The sequence below is a fragment of the Micropterus dolomieu genome, linkage group LG01 (genome assembly GCF_021292245.1).
Source record: "Micropterus dolomieu isolate WLL.071019.BEF.003 ecotype Adirondacks linkage group LG01, ASM2129224v1, whole genome shotgun sequence".
Taxonomy (NCBI): Eukaryota; Metazoa; Chordata; class Actinopteri; order Centrarchiformes; family Centrarchidae; genus Micropterus; species Micropterus dolomieu.
Window position 1 is genome coordinate 29,346,785 of NC_060150.1, and position 13,480 is coordinate 29,360,264.

The 13,480-nt window shown below is 38.4% G+C and overlaps 2 protein-coding genes across 5 annotated transcripts in view; one reads left to right on the top strand and one right to left on the bottom strand.

The window, feature by feature from the left end:
• Positions 1-2,549: 2,549 nt before the first annotated feature.
• On the top strand, positions 2,550-7,004 carry tecrl2a (trans-2,3-enoyl-CoA reductase-like 2a). 4 transcript variants are annotated; one of them, XM_046063880.1, is made up of 10 exons: positions 2,550-2,745; positions 4,254-4,357; positions 4,683-4,798; positions 5,243-5,348; positions 5,682-5,754; positions 5,855-5,898; positions 5,990-6,047; positions 6,242-6,330; positions 6,431-6,476; positions 6,590-7,004. In XM_046063880.1, the coding sequence occupies exons 2-10, from the start codon at positions 4,316-4,318 to the stop codon at positions 6,715-6,717; spliced, it is 702 nt and encodes a 233-aa protein (XP_045919836.1). In that variant the 5' UTR covers positions 2,550-2,745; positions 4,254-4,315; the 3' UTR covers positions 6,718-7,004. The 4 variants fall into 4 exon arrangements, with proteins under 4 accessions (XP_045919836.1, XP_045919853.1, XP_045919861.1 ...); XM_046063905.1 differs by having other exon boundaries at positions 2,562-2,634; XM_046063897.1 differs by lacking the exon at positions 4,254-4,357 and having other exon boundaries at positions 5,248-5,348.
• A 615-nt stretch (positions 7,005-7,619) lies between these two features.
• Positions 7,620-13,480, bottom strand: part of LOC123979821 (retinal-specific phospholipid-transporting ATPase ABCA4-like) — a 54,011-nt gene continuing 48,150 nt past the window's right edge. The window contains exons 39-50 of the mRNA XM_046063928.1: positions 12,741-12,888; positions 12,529-12,652; positions 12,145-12,274; positions 11,857-11,977; positions 11,669-11,731; positions 11,468-11,574; positions 11,205-11,346; positions 10,467-10,601; positions 10,216-10,319; positions 10,031-10,123; positions 9,628-9,877; positions 7,620-8,799 (exon numbers count right to left, since the gene is read on the bottom strand). Coding sequence (XP_045919884.1) covers positions 8,680-8,799; positions 9,628-9,877; positions 10,031-10,123; positions 10,216-10,319; positions 10,467-10,601; positions 11,205-11,346; positions 11,468-11,574; positions 11,669-11,731; positions 11,857-11,977; positions 12,145-12,274; positions 12,529-12,652; positions 12,741-12,888 — 1,537 coding nt within the window. The 3' untranslated portion in view covers positions 7,620-8,679. The remainder of the gene's footprint in view (positions 8,800-9,627; positions 9,878-10,030; positions 10,124-10,215; positions 10,320-10,466; positions 10,602-11,204; positions 11,347-11,467; positions 11,575-11,668; positions 11,732-11,856; positions 11,978-12,144; positions 12,275-12,528; positions 12,653-12,740; positions 12,889-13,480) is intronic.

The following is a 13,480-nucleotide window of genomic DNA, read 5'->3' on the forward strand; positions in this document are numbered from 1 at the left end:
AGTTTGGTGATGTTGATGGGTCGCAGGCTTGAGGCAGTTATTGCAAGCAAGGGTTATGCCACCAAATATTAAATGTTATTTACTTTAAGATTATTTGTTCCAATACTTTTGCTCACCTAAGAATACTGTGGTCTAATACAAACGGCAATTAAGTTGTTTAACACTAGTGATGTGCGGATTGATATCTAAACTCAGTCATTTGGAGTGAGTGTGTGTTTTATTATAAGTATCTTACTGTCACCAGGATGGTCTAATTATACTCGGTTGATAGGAACTACTTTTCCTTCCGCCTGTCAAAGTCATGCTTGTGCTACGGCTCTGTGACGGAGCTTCTTTGAAGTGAGCCACTGCAGCCCTTGCTGACTCTGGCTGACTGTAAAAACAGTCATGTCTGGCTGTATTTTAGCTGTGAAGGTAATAATGACGTTGTGTGTGATGTGTGTGCAAAGACAGTGAAATACTTTGGCAACACTGCAAACTTCGCTAAACATCTGAGATTAAGTCACAATAATATAATGATGTTATGAAGTGGCAGTTCTGAGAAGGATATTTTTATTATAATTACAGAATATGACAGTAGTTTGATGTTTTGTCATTATGCAGCTATTATTTTGAATTGGTAAGGCTACAGCCTACTCCTTATTTCTCTCATAAATACAGAAATGGGAGGGAGGGGGAAGGTCACATTGAACTAGAAATAAAATATGTAAAAAGTATTGGTATCGGTATCGGCTATACCAGTCTGGGTATTACTTGGTATTGGATCGTATAGGAATAAAGTGGTATCACGCATCACTATTTAACAGATCTAGATGTGAATACCAGGAAATAAAAGCTGAAATTCTGAACTCTTGTCTCATACTCATCTTTTGATCTTAAACCCAAATGTCTTCAGTGAACAACAAAAACAAAGGAGTATTTGAAGTAGTAAAAAGTATTGGAACCTTACCATTCCAATACTTTTGGAGGGGACTGTATTTTGTGCAGTGTCTTGTATAGAACTCCAGTCCAGTTGTATAAAACCTGCAAGTGATATTACATTGCTGTTAGCATTACATTTGCACTCTCCATTTTCTAACACTGCTCACTTCTCCTCTACATGCTTTTAATATACACACAGATACTGTATAATATCTGTATATTATAACTCCAGTGTACATATTCTAAGATACTGCATAACTGCACTTCTGTATTTGTTTAAAATCACTATATTTCTGCACTTCTGGTTAAATTAACTGAATTTCATCAGCTCTGTACCCATAATCTGCATAATGACAGTAAAGTTGAATTTAATTTAATCTTCTAATCTAATCTAGCATTTTTTGCACAGTTTACTGTAAACTAAAACTTTAATTGTATGGTTCTTAGATAAAGTGTTTAATAAACTTGCTATGCTACTGAGTGGATCATCTAACAGTGCATCATATCACACCACCTCCCCAGAGAGATGTCCAGCTATTTCTTGTTTGTGTGTGTCTGGTCAGAAAAGTTACCAAATGTTTGCCAAACCTGAGGCCGTCAGCATCCATCAGAGCAGCAGAGCTCAACGTTATTCCATTGTGATCAATTATTATTGGGCCTGAGGACAAAGCCTATGTGTGCAATGCTAGCTCTGTTCAACCCTGTATTTGTTTGTGTGTGTGTGTGTGTGTGTTTGATCTGCTCAGATCCTCACTGGTATCCAGCAAGACAGGCCCTGAAGCTTGATCCCAGTAAGTAGCCAGGTTGTGATTATTTACTGTACGTGTGTGTATTTGTGTCTCAATACTAAAGCTGCACTATGTGGCTCCAAATTGCTGTGGGTGGTAACTATTTACTGTTTAAAAAATGTGGACCCCAGTACTCACAAATACTGTGTGGCAATGTCAGTAAACTGCAGACAGCATTCTTGTGTTTACCTTCCAGTCATCCAGCATATGAAGGTTTGTACAAAAAGAAGTGTTCAGCTGTGCTCACTCGCTATTGTTTAGATGTGTTTAGATATTCTCAATAAAGTTTCTTTCCTGCAAAATGCAGCTGTAAATGTAATGTGTGACTTTTTTCCATGCAGCTCAGCTTTAGTTTTTTTAATAAAGAGCCCACTCTGTAAAAGGTGTGCAGTAATTAAACAGAATTCATAGAGATATGCCTCTACAGGCCCTGCTGTTTTGTCACACTGATTCAATTTGTGACTTAAGTTATGTTCAGTTAAGTGCAATGCAGCATCCCAAATAGTTCACGCCCACAATGTGAAGTGTCCAACCAACCAACTGTTATAACCGACTAGGTGACTGGACTCAAAAGCAGACTCAAGGCACATTCAAATCCAGGAATTTAAAGTTTATTGAAAAGGGGTGTCAAAGACAAAGTAAGTACACTCTCACAAGAAATGAACAATAGAATATACTATACGAGATTTGTTGGACGCAGCGCAAATACCACTGAGGTAAGCTGACGATCTGGCGTGAGGTGAAGAACCAGGTTGATATACTGCAGAGTCTTGATTAGTAGAATGCAGATCAGGTGTGCAGGTGGAGGTGGAGAGCCAGGGCCAGAGAGAGAAGCCACACCCAGACAGGCACACAGACAACACAGAGAGACGGACAGGGAGACTAACAGGAGACACTGGGAGGGAGAAGAATATAGACACAAGGGGTAGGGAGGAGAACAGCAGACTCATAACTCCCTTTCTGGACTTTTTCGGTCTTTATATGACGTCACCTGACATTCACATATAAAATGACACGCCGTCACTGCACGATCTAAGTAAGTACAGACTATCCAACAAACCATCCATCCATCGTCAGCCGCTTATCCTGCGTACAGGGTCGCGGGGGGGGGGCTGGGATACTGGAGCCTATCCCAGCTGACATTGGGCGAAAGGCGGGGTACACCCTGGACAGGTCGCCAGTCCATCGCAGGGCCCAGTACAGACTAAATGGTGTGAAATGATAAGTGAAAAGCAAAAAAATGTGTTCTGATAACGCAATTAATTTAATTCATTAATTTAACACATTGGGGTGTTATTCATACGCCATTTGGTGATACCAGGCTAAAATGTTCGATAATAATTGCAATGGCCATAATTGCAACTGTGGGAGTGAGTGACAGCCATAAAAAGCACCCCACATCTTTATAGAGCCACCATCATTGTGGAAAACATTGTCCTTTATTTTCACCATAAAAAGGTAGACTGCAGACATCCTTTTCTCGTTCATGTTAGCCTAAATTTAAAAAGGCTAATGCAAAGCATGATGTACATAAAGAAAGACATAAGGTATGCTACAGGGCTTTTGTTTTTCTTGGTCTATGAGGACTATGCTGCTGCTAAAAAGCACAGAGTTAGAGACTTTGGGCTATGTGGGCCAGTTACCCCTAAGGATATTCTAAAAATGTCATCCAATTAGTTCAACATATTATCTGTGTCTATGCCCCTGTGAGCTTTCAGGTAGAGAGGACGTGTGCTGAAAAACTGATCAGACATTCATTAAAATGCTCTGCAACATCAGTTTAAGCAACAATGCTTTGCACAGGCGTACTTGAATTTACTCAATCATACGTATATTCTATGGCTGGGCATGTTAACGCGTTATTATCACGTTAACGCATTAATTAATTAATTAAGTAATTAATTACTCACAAACAGCGAGGATCAGTCTCTCTTCCAATGATGTGTGCTGCGCGTCGCATACAAACACTTCAAGACAATTCATACTGATACCTTTTCAGAAAAAAAACCTAGAAAACATTCATATATGTTAACCTGTTGCTCAGAAGGTTCCTGTAATGATGTTATGATCGTGGCTCTGGACTCTTGATGGTAACTTGTTTTAACAAGCTATAAAAGGTTATGCCCTAGCAGTGGCTAATAGCTTTGGTTTAATATTTGATTTGATTACATTAATGTTTAAGTTGAGATTTACAAGAAATATTTTATTGCTACTGTGTAAAGGGAATACTGATGGTAAAAAGCACCTTATTTGTTTAAAGTGTTTGCAAACCACATGTTATTGCACTTTTGTGTATGTAGCAGTGCATAAAGTGCGCAATACACTACTTTAGAATTCATTATCAATTTTGCGCATAACTATGTGATTAATGTAATGATTATTTGCAGAAAATCATGTGATTAATCGTGATTTAAAAAATGTAATCATTGCCCAGCACTAGTATATTCATATGTGAAAGTCGAATTTTATGGTACAATTTTAAAACAAGCTTAATTTGTATAGATAAAATATTTGCCTGGGTTGTTTTTTGTCCTTCATTTTCAGAGGAAAAATCACTTAGAGACGATGAAATCTTACAGAATCTACCTGTTGGGACAACTGCAACAATGTACTTCAAAGATCTTGGCCCACAATTAGGTTGGACTATGGTATGAAAAGCAAACTCAGAGATTACTGATGTACGAAAACTGAAAAAAGAAATCAGTCTTTTCATATATATAAATAATAATAATAATAATAATACATTTTATGTGATGGCGCCTTTCATGGCATTGCCTACCAATTTTACTTATATGTGTCCTACACATTTGCTTTTGGTTGTTTGCATATAACCTTTGTAATATTGTTTTTAAAAACATTATAGTATACGGCGCCAGGTGGTGTCATGGAGAAAAATAACTACTTTGAGTGCATGAATTACTCCAGTAGAGATATAGTACAAAGTGTTCTTTTTCTGTTCTCTTTTGTTTCCAGGTGTTCCTGGCAGAGTGCATTGGGCCCCTTCTCACCTACCTCCTCTTCTATTTTCGAGTCCCATACATTTACTCACACAGATATGTCTTTACCTCCAGTCCCCATCCTGTTGTCACGTAGGTGGTAAAAAGAAACTTCAACTATAGCACTAGGCTATGTGTTGTAACCTGCAGACATGGTGCAACTTTACAGACATTAGTTTGATTCCTTTTATATAAAATAACCAGTTATAATAACAAGTTCAAAGGAATAGTTCCATGTTTTGGAAATTATGCATATTAACTTTCTTGTCAAGACTTAGATGAGAAGGCTGATAGCACTCTAATATAAAGGGTGAAGAGCTAGCCTGGTTAGCCAACAAATAGTCTGGCACAACTAATAGAGCCGCTAAGTTAGCTTTACAGCTAAGTGCACTAAATTGGTAACAGCACCTGATATGCTGCCCCCTATTTTTTGGAGTATGAATTTGCCAAGTGGAGAGTAGTCTCAATTCTTACACATTTCTCCTTTAAATGTACATATTTGTACTTCTGACCTCACATCCCTCCTCTGTCTCTCAGACTAGCATGCACCTGTCATACCTTCCACTATATGAAGAGGTTGATAGAGACTATCTTTGTGCATCGTTTCTCCCATGGGACCATGCCTCTCAGGACAATAGTCAGGGTGAGGACATGACTACCCTTGAAAAGAAGACCTCTGATAATATGCTGACCTCTTTTACAATACGTGGCCTTGTTTTCCCTGTCCCATGCCAGCTGTTTTTAGGACTATTCTTTTGATACAGAATACAACAGTCTCAGAGCACAGTGTCTTTGATGAGGAGAGGTGTGATTTTAGATCTTCTATTTTGTGTGTTTTACTAGTTCAAAAATAGAAATCCAAAGTAAACAATGCCTTTGGATTTTAATTGATTAATTCATTGTACATCATGCAATGATGTTTTAAATTCAGGTTTTCACATATTTATACATCTGTATTGCTTGTTTCTGCTCTCAGAATTGTGCCTATTACTGGGGGTTCTCAGCTTGGTTGGCATACTATATCAACCACCCTCTTTATACACCTCCATGTAAGTCAGCACACGTGGGCGCACGCATGCACACACACACACCCCTTTGTTTTTCTTTATATTCTGCAGCTTATCAATACCCGCCTATCTCTCTTCACAGCATATGGAGAACTACAAGTCAACTATGCATTAGTCATATTTGTGGTACGCATACTGGTATTCACTCAGGGGCAACATAAATTCATTGTACAGGAATGTATTACAGCAAGGTGTGAAATGCTTATTTCTTCTCTAGATGTGTGAACTGGGCAACTTCTCCATTAACTTGACTCTTAATAATCTCAGAGGAGAAGGTGAGTTGTTGAGCATTATTCTGTTGTCCCGATTTGATCATTTGAACACTACTTTGGTTGATCCACCATGGAAACAGGGATTAGATGTGTGCCTACAGTATATTTTCATTATTAAGCGAACTGCTGCATAAAATAAAATGTAAATGTTTTGTGTTGTTTTTTTTGTTTGTTTTTTTTACAAAACCGTTTCTCAGGATCCAGGGTCAGAAGGTTTCCTATGCCAACTAAGAACCCCTTCACATGGCTGTTTTTCTTTGTATCCTGTCCAAATTACACATATGAGGTAAGAGAAAGCATTCAGAAAAAAATATCATGGCAAAGAATATCTCCCATACTTATGTATTTAACTCTCTGTCTGCCTGTATATTTGACAACTACTGTAGGTTGGCTCTTGGGTGGGCTTTTCCATCATGACCCAGTGTCTGCCAGGTATCTACATGACATTACGTTTTCATGAACTACCGTAAATCTGCTTACTTCACCAGTAACAATAGTTGCACCAAAATGTATATGTTTTAATATTTGTATGTTTTGTATTTTAGTGGCATTGTATGCATTATTGGGATTCATTCAAATGACCATCTGGGCCAAAGGGAAGCACAGAGCCTACAGCAGGGAGTTCAAGGACTACCCCCCCCTCCGGATGGCCATTATTCCCCTGATTCTCTAATAGTGATCAAAACATTAAGTATTGTTGCATATAAGGGGTATATATCCCTACAATTGTTTTTCACTAAGCAAAGATGTTTGTTGCTGCTGAGTCCAGCACTATGCAAGTTTTTTATATCACTGAATGAATTGAAAGGAGTAAGAATGGGAGCAATAATATTATGGCAATAGCATTTAATAATAGCTGGGAACATTTTCATTTTCTGTTCAGTAAAATGGGTTTCAGGAGTATGATTTGGCATTGTGATATGAAGTTAATAACAATATTAGATAAAACTTTATAGCTGTCATCTTCTCCATACTGTGTTAACATAGGGTACACATAATCATTGGGTGTTTTCGCAAGACTTGACTAAAGGTTGGAAAGTGGCACATCAGCATTTTAGCAACCCTTTTTCAAACCAGTCAGTAGTTCTCACTGCAAGGTGGCATATTAGCCCACAGGTCTTGTTACTTCTTTTCAATGATGAACACTTGAAGCACTAATGCAGTTTTCAGTTTAATTGAAAGAAATAAAACATACTCTAGCTCATAATAAAGTGCCTGTGGGAGCAAATTAACAAACTAAAATTTTAAATGCCATGGCATCCATTTGTGAGTGCAGCATCACTTTTAAGCTCTCAGGAAGAATGCCAATAAATCACACATTGAAATCTTGCTAATATTAAGCTCCTCCACTGTATTTCTCAGATTGTTTTCTTCAGAGAGGAGTATGAGTTACTGTAACTTCTGGCATTGTAAAGGGATTATCAGGTAGTCAGAGATAATTACTCTGGTTCACTAGCCCTTAATCTCAGGTTTTATTAAACTGTTAGAAACTGTTTTCCTTAAATGTGAGTAATCTCAAGGAATTTTAGCGTAAAACAAATGTCTGTAAAAAAATGTTTTAAAAAGTCCACATGCTATGGAAAAATTAAATTTTATTTGACATGATGCTTCTCTCAGAAACACCACTTTTGTGACAACTTCTTCTAATGACACCAGGTGCTGGTGGAACGCAGACAGTGTCCCAAAGTTGCAAATGTATGATAAAGCCCAATGAACAGGACATTGGTGGCATCAAAATATCACATGATATCGGTGTTAATTTCATAAGCAGTATTTACGAAATACTTCTTAACTGTATTGCAGATTTTTTTTGCAGATTGTTTTAAACATTTGTAAGAATTGTGATGCTTCAATTAAAGCTGCATCAATAAAGTGCTAAGACTATGCTTCTCTAAGAGCTTATTTCACATATCTAAAGAAGGCAAAAAAAGATGATCTTGCTTGGCATCTGAAGCAAAAAATACACAGGACCTATGTTTTTTTTCACAATTCACATCAAGCTCCCATTACAACCTGATATTGAACATTTATGACATACTGTTATCAAAGTTATGGTCCTTGTCATAAATTTAAAGCTCTGTTTCATTTAGTTTGCAAGGCCTACAAGGTGAGCAGAACGTGGAACATATCAGCAGGCACATAAATGCTCCACACTTTCCAAATTCAAAGCCCACTAACCCTGTTTACTGGAAAAGCAAAGTAGAGCATGCACAGTATTGCCACATGTCAAATCATCAGTCAAACATGAAATACGTCATGTCCCATTTAAGCGGCTGCCACCTTCACAGACTGCATTTCAAGACCTAACACACAATGGATCAACAAGAACTGCCCCATTCCAAAGGCCCCTGCAGATGAAATATATTGCCTTCTTTTGCCCAAATTTGTAGAACACAACCAAATGCATCCTCTGTTTTTAGTATTCCAAAACTGATCATGCACCAGTTGCTTGTCTCTACCAGGCTAGAGGTGGGACTTCATGATGACACTAGAGAATCATTTAAAGAGGAGGTTAAAGTTCTTCCAACTAGCCTTCAGTCCTTCAATGCACATGCACAGGCCACAGTCACAGATCACTGTGGCTCCTGAAATGGAAGTCAAAGACTGTCTTCCAGTTGAGGTCATTGAGGTAAGGTCACTTCCTCAAAGACATGATGGGTGTGGTGTCAATATATCGCTGTGCCCCAGCAGCTTTTGGATGCAACACAATAGCGTCATCCTCTCTTGACTGTTGCTTGGCGAAATTCACAAAAACCTACAGGAACATAAATGGTAAATGATGAACTGACGGCAGAAGACATGCAAGAATGAAAAAATGTTGCTAGATTTGCTTGAACCATCAGGTGGCCATATGAATTATAATGAGGAAAGATTACGATCTATCAAGTCAAATACCAAATCAAAAAGTAAAGATACGAAATATAAACAAGACTAAGAATATACAGCCATGGTTGTCTCTCAGTGAGGCTGGACTCAGACACATCTGATCTTTAAGCTAAATGCTAACGTCAGCATGCTGTCATGTTCGCAATGACATTACTAACATGTTGATGTTAGCAGGTTTAATGATTACTAGGTTCACCATCTTGGTTTAGCATGTTAGCATGCTAACATTTGCTAATTAGCACTAAACAAAAGGTATAGCTGAGGCAGATGGGAATGTCACTTGCTTTAGTCATAAACCAAAGTACTGGCTGTTTTAGATTTTTGACCTGATTGTGGCAATAGATGAAAAGCAATGTGATAACTAAAGAGATTAGAATTCATCCTGTGGGGAATATGAACGTGTTTATCAAATTATAGATATGTTGTTGTTAATATATTTCAGCCTGGACCAAAGTGGTGAACCAACATACCATCATACCAACACTACAATCACTAGAGCCACACCGCTTGCCAAAAAAGTTAATGAATTATTCACAATTTGACAAATTTAACTGGTTCTTAACCAAGCCATTTAATCCTCCTGACAGAAATGTGAAATGAGAAAATGCACACCCCTGTTAAATTCTGATTCATAAATTATGTACACATAATAATATAATAGTAATACGTTATGTTGTATTTTCCTGTGCTCATTTACCTGGTCAAGAGTGGTCTGTGACACTGAGTAGTCTTCTATGTTGAGCTTGTCTTTGTTAGCCAGGACCATTTGAAAGATCCTAGCAAGGGAGGAGGAGGAGATCTTGTACTGTAGAGTGTTGTAGTGTTTCTCTCTCTGGATGCAGCCAGGGAAGGTGTTCTCCATGAATGCTTCGGCAGGGTTCAGGTCGGGTGCACATCCAGGCTTAGCTGCCCTGATCTTCATGGTCACCACGTAGCCATCACCAAACCTATGTTCACAGTGATGAAGGTAAAGCTAAATCAAAGATCAGCAATTTCATAGATTGCTAATTGTGTTTTGTATTCATTGTTGATGAATCTTTGGAGATATTAATATATTTTGAAATGTATGACATTACATGGGATGAAGTAAAACTACTAACTTGTATTTGAGATGCTGAATGGTTCCCAAACACTTAAAGGATCCATTAACCATAATTGCTAAGCGGGTACACAGCGCCTCACATTCCTCCATACTGTAAAGACAGATGGCAAAATTAGAATTAAAACTTGTGCTCATAAATATGCATGCATGTACACACACAAACACCCACACCAGATAGTTTACCTGTGTGAGGTGAGGACCACAGCTCGTCTGTCCTGAATAACACTCATGATTGAGTTCCACAGGAAGCGTCTGGAGAGAGGGTCCATACCTGTAGTGGGTTCATCCTAATGTACAGTAATAGTAACAACACACACATTAATATACACAGAATCTTCCACTATCTTGTCTATCATCTAACCACTCTCATACAACTGTGATCCCCACCCTAAACTTCAAATGCAAACCAGCACTGTCATTAGTGTTGGCCTCACCAGCAGCACCAGCGCAGGGCAGCCTATCATGGCAATGGCTGTAGAGAGTTTCCTCCTGTTACCTCCACTATAGGTTCCAGCACTTTGGCCTGCATCCTCTGACAGACCCAGCTTCTGGATGGCCCACTCTGCAACCTGAGCCAGAGGAGGATAAGTGCCTCATGTTACAATTCAGTCAAACTTCAGTAAAGTAAAGCTACAGTATATACACTTGATTCAGGAACACAATTTGGCAGGGTCATACATTTAAATGACACTATATACAGTTTGTAGTTTCACAAATTGCAGGGTGTCTAACTCTAGCAATATAACTTTATGACTATTTGTGTTTTCTTGCGAGAAAACATCCCCACTGGTTGTCCAAACAAGTTTGCATTTGGTAAAGGAAGGAACAAGCTTGCCAAACATTTGTATGTATAGTGATGTCATTAACTATTTTGGCATTACTGAAATGATATTACTGCCTTAATGACATTCTATGCTCCTCTGATGTGCTTCTACATGTGTGTTTGACGTGCATTCTGCTTCCAATTAAAATCAATTTTTAAAAAAAATCACTTTTTTCATTTGTCCTCATTTTTTTAGCTATAACAAGAAGTGCCCGACTGACACTGGGGTTAACATATTAGGCTTGGCGATAGTGTTAATTTTAGACACAAAATATACTATATATTACTATTTAATATTGTATATATAATACTATATAAGATACACTTCCTGGCAAAAGCTGCATCTCACCCTGCTGATCTCAAACTCTGGAACTCCACGGAGGCGGGCGTAGAGGTGTAGATGTTCTCTACCTGTCAGCAGCTCATCTATGGCATCAAACTGTGGGCAGTATCCCATGTTCTGGTGGACGTCCAGGATGTTGGTCAAAATGCTGAATATTTAGGGGAAAACGCTTGGTGTAAACAATAAGAATGCAAATTACATGCCTCAATATGTATATCAAATTCCATATTGGTTACTTCCAATTTGTAAAACAATTATATATCACTAACCTGTGACCCGCGACTGAGGCCTCTCCTGAGGTGACGTCAATGTTTCCTGTCAACATCTTAAACGTTGTGGTCTTCCCTGCTCCGTTCACCCCCAGGAGACCAAAGCACTGCCGAGGATCAGGAAAAACATGATAGATGAACAATAAAGTGACCAGAATGTTTCCAGTGTGGAGTAAATTGTATCAGTTTAACCGAACATACCTCTCCAGGTGAGACTCCAACACAGATTCGGTCCACTGCTGGGATGATTGTTCCTGTGTAAGTCTGGCAAGGCAAGATGGGAACAAAAGAAGGAGGGATATTTTTTAGTTGATTTTTTGTTTACATGGATTTGAGCATTTTGTGCAGCGTCCATGATTGATTATATTTTGAAAAGAACAATATCTCACCTTGGACAGGTCTCGTACACATAAAATGTCATTTGTTTTTTCACCATTACAGATTCGCTCTCTTTCTTCTGCCACATCTAAGTCTTCTTCCAAAACAGGAGGCTTTGGGCAATCTGATATCCTGCAATGGAAACATTAACTACTCAACTTCAACATTTAGATTATGTTACCTGGTGAAAAAAATGTTACAGCATCCCTGCATTTTTATTACATTATACTTTTCAAAGAGCAATTACTAAAGTACACCTGGCAAGTTTGGTTTTGTAATTCAAGCTCTACTACACTTACCAGTGATCCAGGAAGAAGCGATACTGGAAGAAAATGTTAAGGATGAAATAGACAAATCCCTCAACAGCCATGCAGAATAGGTTCTTCCCAATAAAGTCCCAGTTATAGGGGTCTGGACTGTAGTCCTCACCTGAAAAAATATATAAATGTAACGCCAGTCACTTATGCATTCACACTTTATAAAAAATTATGGGTGTTTTTCCTTGACATAAGGAAGTTACAATAGAAGCTACCAACTCTGCACTTAGCTTGGGCCTTAAATGCAAATGTAAGCTATCAGATTTCTGATGCAGCCAACGACCCAACATTCATTCAGTGCATTGAGATGGGGGCTGACAGTCGCAGGCTTTTGGATATGAGTATGTGTGTGTGTTTTGTAATTACCAAAGCGAGCGTAGATATCAGTCACAGCCTGGTTCATGGCCATGTCTATGAGGCCTCGGCCCAGGCAATAATGGGGGAAGATGAGCAGCATGGTCTTTAACAGCTGGTTGAGGTTGTAGAGAGCCTACACAGAAATCCAACACACACAAATTACGGTGATATGCTAGATACATGGAAGACAGAATTTACAGAGAGAGGGCCTGTGGTCTTACTGTGGTGCCCTCAAAAAGGTCCAAGATGAAAGTGATGGCACTGCTGTTGATGCCAATGAAGAGGTTGATACATGACAAAGAGACGTAGGCTGTGCTGGGGATACTGAATATAAAGGACATGGGGTACATCATGGGTGTCACAGACCAGCTACAAGAGAAAGGGAGAGATCAAAAAAAATCATCAGCTAACACCATGCCAATGGCCCCAATGATATACTATTAGGCACAATCAGTTGATTAGCACTGCCTGCTAATCAAGAAATCCAACTGACATGGTTCTGATTGATGGCAACTTGTTTTAACAAGCTATAAAAGGTTATGCCCTGGCAGTGGCTAATAGCTTTGGTTTAATATTTGATTTCATTAATGTTTAAGTTGAGATTTACAAGAAATATTTTACTGCTACTGTGTAAAGGGAATACTGCTAGTAAAAAGCACCTTATTTGTTTGAAGTGTTTGCAAACCACATGTTATTGCACTTTTGTGTATATAGCAGTACATATAAATTATGTATAAAAAGTGCAATACACTACTTTAGAATTAATTATTCAATTTTGCGCATAACAATGTGATTATTCGCAGAAAATCATGCGATTAATCACGATTAAAAACTTTAATCGTTGCCCAGCACTAGTTAACATCAGTAAACCATCCCCACTTGTGTTTGAAGACAGTATATTTAGCATAAAACAAATAATAGGAGAGTGGAAGCCTCAACTCATCTCTACACAGCATCTTAT